This window comes from Galeopterus variegatus, unplaced genomic scaffold (assembly GCF_000696425.1).
Source record: "Galeopterus variegatus unplaced genomic scaffold, G_variegatus-3.0.2 Scaffold239, whole genome shotgun sequence".
Classification (NCBI taxonomy): domain Eukaryota; kingdom Metazoa; phylum Chordata; class Mammalia; order Dermoptera; family Cynocephalidae; genus Galeopterus; species Galeopterus variegatus.
In genome coordinates this window covers 579413-587541 of record NW_007726350.1, presented here as the reverse complement: position 1 = coordinate 587541, position 8129 = coordinate 579413, and the positions used below count along the sequence as shown (strand labels likewise).

Here is an 8129-nt window from a genome sequence, read left to right as displayed (position 1 = left end):
CCGTTGCCGGACACGGAAAAAGACAAAAGACCCAAAAAAAAAAAAAAAAAAAAAAGGGGGATTTTGACGTTTCTTTTTTAATCTCTGTTGCCTTGTACAGTTACTGGCAATTGTAGCATGCACTTAGTGTTCGTTGAATAAATGAATTAATAAGCAATAATGTATTTTAATAGTTATTTAATATATCAAGTGCTTGTGCTCTAAAACATAATATATTGATTGAAAGGCATTTAAAAAAATCTTAGGCTACTTTTGAGGCTACTAAAAGTATTTGAATTTTTTTAAATATATTTAAGATTCCTTATTACTTTGTTAAAGCCAAATTTATTAAATTAAGTATATGCTGTTCCACAGTATTTCCTTTTTCTCTGGGACTTTATTCCCCATGACACTTGACTATTTTTACTTGTTTGTGTGACCCTAAGTGAAAAACAAAAATGACTGGCTTCTCATTCTCTGCATTTTTTATATCACATGCCTCTTTTCTAGCAGAATTTTCTGGTTGTTCAACTGAAACAGTCATGTTCCAGAATTCTTTGCATTTGGCAAAGTTGTCTTTTTATCAGCAAACATTGTGTTTATGGTTTTGAAAATTAAGCCTTCTATTAGATAACAGGGCAGAGCTGCTAAGTTTCCTAACTATAAAATACCCACTTGTAATCGTTTTTTTTAGTCATAGATCTCCATTCACTGGTTTTTTCCAAAAAGGATGATAATTTAAGTCAGGTTACTGAACTACTTTAGTTTGCATGGTCTTTTCTTTTCCAGAAATCTTCAAAATCCTATACTGCCTATTTCAAAAATGTTATCTCTAAAATTAAGAGACCTACAATAGTAAATAACACAAACTAAAAATATTTCCTTTAAAAAAATGTGTGAAAGAATGAACAAATAAATGAAATAAGAACTAAGAAACATGTACTGAGTGGCAAGCACTATGCTGATCTGGGGATAGATAAGGTGGCCACAGTCTTAACAGAAGATGTTAATATCTAAATTGTACTATGAAGTAATTTCAACAGAATGTGTTCTCAGTATGGAGGTAGGAGTTATTTTAAAGAGTAAGTGATTTTAGAGGTGCTTTCCTGTATTAGCAAATATTGTAGGATAATTTTGCTTATCAAAGGATACCTAAAAGAGACTTCAGAATGTAATGTTGCCTACTGTAAATAAATATGAAATGTTTACATGTTATTGCCTACCTCTAAAATTTGTGGAGCCAAGAGAAACATAAATTGTCTAAGTCACTCAGGAATTGACAACAGAGTCTAGAAATCATGTTAAATCATTAAAGAAAATAACACATATAAAAGTTAATCTATTGGCAGGTAATTAAAGGAGCATAATCTGTGTGAATTAAACTCAACTTAGTAATGTTTTCAATATGTAGCTATATAATACTAATAGAAAATTTAAAAACAAAGCAAGAATAGTTGGATTATACTGTCATCATCAGAGAAGTACTTGGGGGTCCCAGCTCCCTGCAGTCGCTATACCTATTAGCATATTTTGTTTTTGTCTCATGGGGAGCCTTGGAAATGGTATGATTTTTTTTTTTTTTTTTTGTCTTTTGTCTTTTGTCTTTTTCCGTGTCCGGCAACGGACCGCAGCCGTCAGTGTTGGCCCCGTACCGGCCCGGGGACCGGCAACGGGATTGCAACCCTCGGTGTTGCTCCCGCGCCTCGCTCAGCCAGTGAGCGGGAACCGGTCTGTATGTGGGATCCGAACCCTCTGGCGGGAGCGCCGCCGTGCTTCCCAAGCGGCGCACTTATCCAGCGTGCCACCGGGCCCGCCCCAAAATGGTATGATTTTTTTTTTTTCTTTTGTCTTTTGTCTTTTGTCTTTTGTCTTTTGTCTTTTGTCTTTTGTCTTTTGTCTTTTGTCTTTTGTCTTTTGTCTTTTGTCTTTTGTCTTTTGTCTTTTGTCTTTTGTCTTTTGTCTTTTGTCTTTTGTCTTTTGTCTTTTGTCTTTTGTCTTTTGTCTTTTGTCTTTTGTCTTTTGTCTTTTGTCTTTTGTCTTTTGTCTTTTGTCTTTTGTCTTTTGTCTTTTGTCTTTTGTCTTTTGTCTTTTGTCTTTTGTCTTTTGTCTTTTGTCTTTTGTCTTTTGTCTTTTGTCTTTTGTCTTTTGTCTTTTGTCTTTTGTCTTTTGTCTTTTGTCTTTTGTCTTTTGTCTTTTGTCTTTTTCCGTGTCCGGCAACGGACCGCAGCCGTCAGTGTTGGCCCCGTACCGGCCCGGGGACCGGCAACGGGATTGCAACCCTCGGTGTTGCTCCCGCGCCTCGCTCAGCCAGTGAGCGGGAACCGGTCTGTATGTGGGATCCGAACCCTCTGGCGGGAGCGCCGCCGTGCTTCCCAAGCGGCGCACTTATCCAGTGTGCCACCGGGCCAGCCCAAAAGTGGTATGATTTTTAAGCTTTTTGGTAATAATGTATGACTCCATTTAAGCTAAATGTCTGCCATTATAGAAAAGGCACACCAATTTTAATGCTCTAAGCAGTTTAAGAGTAAAAACCACAACTTCCAAAACAAAACAGGGTTTTTTTAATGTCTTTGCCACATTAATCTCAATTGGTATAGATGGTTGAGAATTGCCTATTAGTAAATTTTTTCTCTTTTGACATTTCCTTTGACAGGTGGTGGAAGATGGATATGAATTTTTTGCTAAGAGACAATTGGTAACCCTATTTTCAGCCCCAAATTACTGTGGGGAGTTTGATAATGCTGGTGGAATGATGAGCGTGGATGAAACTTTGATGTGTTCTTTTCAGGTATGATATAAATATAAATTTATAGCAACTAGAAAATGTAATTAAAACTATTGTCAGAGGGTTTTTCTTGTAGATTTATGATCTTTCCTTGAGCAAATGTTGAAAATCAGTTTAATTCAGAAGTGATTCCCACTTAGACTCATTGGAGAGTTCTATTTTCAGTCACAAAGTTTTCAGCCTTTTTGTTATATATCAAATATGAGGGTTTTAGAGAACCTGAGTATGTCAGTTATCCTTGATTCAGATGTTTAATTGGTGAATTCCTCTATTGGACTGTGGCTTACCTATTAAAAGAATGTAAATGCAATGAACAGTTTAGCGTTTTGTTTTCTTTTGCAAGGTGAATGCGTGGGACAGATACTGGGGAGAGAGAGAGAATTATAAACTCAGATGAAAATAAAGTAAAATATTTACTTACAAAAAAACTTTGTAAATAATCTTAAAGCACCCATTTATGAACAGAGAAACATTTACATTTTAGAGAGGCCAGCTCTAGCTTTAGTGTGCTGCTTACGAGTCATTCTTGTTCACTGACTAAAATAACCTTAATACTTTGTTTTTGCAAAGGTTATTTTATGTCCTTGGTGTGCACACACTGTATTTTCTCCTTTTAAATGTAGTGGGATGTTTCCATCCCTCTTATTCTTTGTTATATTATACTGTTTTCATCAGCTAGTACAATTGATAAATGGCTGACTCCTCATTTATAATTTAGGGATAGTAACCAAGCTTTATCTTTCAACAGTTATCATAGTGGAGTTGGATTAAAATATTCTTTTCACTGAGGCACTGTGATGTTCTGAATAGTTTTAAGAATTACTTCATAAGTCTTTTCTACACATCTTTATTGTAAAATCATGACATTTTCCATCTGTAATGCAGTTTAAAGGTCTATGTACACCCACCAGAATGAATATAATAAAAATGTCAGTAACAGGTATTGGCAAGGATATGGAGAAAGCAGAATCTTTGTGCATTGACTGGTAGGAATATAAAATGGGTAGCTGCTTTGGAAAACAGTCTGGCAGTTTATCAAAAGGTTAAACAAAGAGTTATCATAAGACTCAGCAATTTCACTCCTAGTTATATACCAAAGAGAAATGAAAACATATGTCCACATAAAAACTTGTACGTGAATGTTCATTGCAGCATTCTTTTTGCAATAGCCAAAAAGTGGAAATAGTTCAAATGTCTATCAGCTAATGATTGGGTAAATAAAATTTGGCATATCCATATAATGGAATATTATTCAGCAATAAAAAAGAATAAAGTACATGTGATTTTTTTTTTTTTTTTTTTTTTTTTTTTTTTGTGACCGGTAAGGGGATCTCAACCCTTGGCTTGGTGTTGCTCGCACTGCGCTCAGCCAGTGAGCGCACCGGCCATCCCTATATAGGATCCGAGCCCGTGGTGGGAGCGCCGCACTCTCCCGAGTGAGCCATGGGGTTGGCCCTAAAGTACATGTTATAATGTGAAGAATCTTTGAAAACATATGTGAAAGAAGCCAGTCACAAAAGACCACATATTATATGATGTCAATAATATGAAATGTCCAGAATAGGCAAATCTATAGAGATAGAAAATAGATGAGTGGTTGCTTAGGGTTGGAGGGGTTGTGGGGAGGTGGAGAGCAGGAATGGGGGATGACTGCTAATGTGAGCAAGATTTCTTTTTAGGGTGACAAAAATGTCCTAAAATTAAATTATGGTAGTGGTTGTACAGCTCTGTAAACTAAAAACCATTGACATACACACTTTAAATGGGTGAACTTTATGGTAGTGAAATATACCAATAAAGCATTTAAAAAAAAAAATCTATTTATACACTAAAAAATAAGGTCTGAAGAGTTTGTGACTTGTTGAAGATTAATTACCCTGCTAAATAAATATGTCAGAATTATGATGAGAACCTAGGTCTTTTGACTATTAAACTGGTGTTCTTTTTCTCACCACAGAGATCACTAATTTGAAAAAAATTTTACTTAAATCTAGGGATTGGGTAGTTGATAGGGACAGTGTGCCCAAGCTTTTGTTGCTAAAATGTGAATGGAATGACAAATAATAACAGTGTGCAGACATTTGCACACTTTAAATGTGAGAAATGTTTGTGGAACCTCGATGTTTTGTTCTGTATTTTTATTGGACTTTTACAATTTCTGTGAAGTGGCAATATTTTATAATATGCCCTTTATCGAAAAAAACACCATTCTAGCAGTTTTCTTGAACTTACTGCACTTGAAAGAATAACATTGTTAATAAATTATTTACTTTCAGATATTGAAACCATCTGAAAAGAAAGCTAAGTACCAGTATGGTGGACTGAATTCTGGACGCCCTGTCACTCCACCTCGAACAGCTAATCCACCGAAGAAAAGGTGAAGAAAGGAATTCTGTAAAGAAACCATCAGATTTGTTAAGGACATACTTCATAATATATAAGTGTGCACTGTAAAACCATCCAGCCATTTGACACCCTTTATGATGTCACACCTTTAACTTAAGGAGACGGGTAAAGGATCTTAAATTTTTTTCTAATAGAAAGATGTGCTACACTGTATTGTAATAAGTATACTCTGTTATAATATTCAACAAAGATAAACCCAAATTAAAAATTATTCATTAAAGTTACATCTTAACGTATCACAATTTTTAAAGTTGAAAAGCATCCCAGTTAAACTAGATGTGATAGTTAAATCAGATGAAAGCATGATGATCCATCTGTGTAATGTGGTTTTAGTGTTGCTTGGTTGTTTAATTATTTTGGCTTGTTTTGTTTTGTTTGTTTTTGCTAGAATAATGGCAAATATTTTTTTTTCCCTAAACATTTTAAAAAGTGAAATATGGGAAGAGCTTTAAAGACATTCACCAACTATTATTTTCCCTTGCTTATGTACTTGTTTGATCTTACTAAGAAAACTTATGCCTCATTACAGTAAAAAGGAATTTTAGAGATTGATTGTTTTTAAAAATATGCAAACTGTACAATCCAATGATTTTAATCAGTTTGATGGGCAAACTTTACAGCTGATAGTGAATATTTTGCTTATACAGAAAATACCACTGATTTGGATTTGTGCACTCTAACTTTTAACTTGATGCTCTATTGTGCAGTAGCATTTCATTTAACTTTAAGATAAGGCTCATAGTATTACCCACCTAGTTGGTAATGTGATTATGTGGTACCTTGGCTTTAGGTTTTAATTCGCACGAAACACTTTTGGCATGCTTAACTTTTTGGTAACACCCTCACCTGCATTGGTTTTGTTTTTTGGGGTTTTTGTTGTTGTTTTGTTTTTAGATTTACAGAACATGAGAATCCTTTTTTGACAAGCCTTGGAAAGCTGACACTATCTTTTTTTTCTCTCTCTATACGAAGGATGTATTTAAATGAATGCTGGTCAGTGGGATATTTTGTCAACTATGGGTATTGGGTGCTTAACTGTCTAATATTGCCATGTGAATGTTGTATGCGATTGTAAGGCTTATGTCACTAAAGATTTTTATTCTGATTTTTCATAATCAAAGGTCATATGATTATTGTATAGACATGCTTTGTAGTGAACTATAGTAGCAATAATTTCTGTACATGATCAAGAGTTTATTGCATTTCTTTTCCTGTTCTCTTTTTTTTAAGGGTTAGTATTAACAAATGGCAAGGAGTAGAAAAGTCAACAAAAAGATTTTAGAAGGAGAACTTACAGGATTACAGGACACAGATTTTTGATGCTTTGGATGTGACACTATTGGATGTGATTCTAAAAGCTTTTTATTGAGCATTGTCAAATTTGTAAGCTTCATAGGGATGGACATCATATTTATAATGCCCTTCTATATGTGCTACCATAGATGTGAAATTCTTGACCTTAATATCGTCTTTGAAAATGTTAAATTGAGAGTTCTGTTAACTTAGATTTTATGAATTGGCGCATTGTATTACTGCAAGAGATTTGATTTTCAGCACAGTGCAAAAGTTCTTTAAAACGCATATGTCTTTTTTTCTAATTCCATTATGTTTTAAAGCACATTTTAAATGTAGTTTTCTCATTTAGTAAAACTTGTCTAATTGATATGAATCCTGACTGATTATTTTATTCCTTTTTTAAAAATTTACGGTGAGACATTTGACTACACATTTTATTCAGGTAGATATTATGTTCTTGACGTATATTGAATGACGCTTTTCTGAGAGTGTTCTTGAACTGCGTATGATGTATTAGGTTAGGTCACATAAGCTTTTATCTAGTGTGATTTAAATAACTTTCTGATTGGAGTGTAAGTTGAGCACTTTCTAATAATAGAATTTTAAATGTACTCTTTTAGTAGTCATATTGAAGCACGTCTAGAAAATAAGCCTTTGGCGGGGAAAGGGTAGTCTATTACTCTCAGTATTAGTTAAACCATATTAATCTGGATCTTACTGAGTTTTTATAAAAATTCATCTAGGTCAAGACTAAATATGAAAAAATAGTAATTAAGCAAATTAATATTGGTCATTAAATTTAAAGGATAGAAATTTTTTATGTTTAAAAATTACTTGAACACTTAAAACTACTATAATAGCTTTTATTCATGTACAAATAATGTGTTCATTACAAATATTTGCTTGGCTACATTGCTACATTAAATAAGTAAAACTTCATTTGTAAGTAGAAAAATATCCTGTAATTCCAGTGCCACTAATTTATATGGTTCTTCCTTCTGATTTTTTAATTTTAGTGATTTTCTGTATATGATTTAATCCAAATGTTGTGACATTCAAAATCATTAAATACACTAGCTGTCTTATAATGTGATGATCACATGGGTGATAAAGCAAGGTTATTATGGTCAATTTCTTTTAGTTCTTGAATGGAAAGGGTCAACTACAGTGGATCCTTTGCATTTGAAACTTTAACATTCACTGTTTTACTTTTGTGCAGGGACAAATTTTAATCATCAGTGAGACTGGTTTGTGAAGTGCTGAGTCCTCAGGTACTAGAGCCTAGCCAACTATTCAGTATCCATGCTGTGATATCCCTTCATTATAAAGAATACCTAGGTATTCCTGAAGATTTTTGGTTTTTTTTTTTAACTGAAAAGTTATGTCAGGAAGAATTTTAAAGATTAAAATAGGTGGTTAATTTGCCATATGGGTATGTTCAGGAGAATCAAGCCTTTCAAGAAAATTTTCATCAGGGCAAAGCCTGGAATATCTTAAGATGTCACTTAAGAATATAAAAGTGTATTATATTGAGCCAAGGAACTAAAATATGTCTCAGTTTATAAGTTCAGGTATATCCCTTTGTCTCCATGGCAATCATAACTTTTGAACCAAAAGAATAATTTTTTTTTTTTTTTTTTTTTTTTTTTTTTTTTTTTTTTCC

The 8129-nt window shown here is 33.6% G+C and overlaps 1 protein-coding gene across 2 annotated transcripts in view; it reads left to right on the top strand.

The window, feature by feature from the left end:
• The window catches only part of PPP1CB (protein phosphatase 1, catalytic subunit, beta isozyme), a 48873-nt gene extending 42034 nt beyond the window's left edge, over nucleotides 1-6839 (top strand). For both annotated transcript variants that reach the window (XM_008566404.1, XM_008566403.1), the window contains one exon: nucleotides 5041-6839. In XM_008566404.1, coding sequence (XP_008564626.1) covers nucleotides 5041-5145 — 105 coding nt within the window. In that variant the 3' untranslated portion in view covers nucleotides 5146-6839. The remainder of the gene's footprint in view (nucleotides 1-5040) is intronic.
• Nucleotides 6840-8129: the final 1290 nt, after the last annotated feature.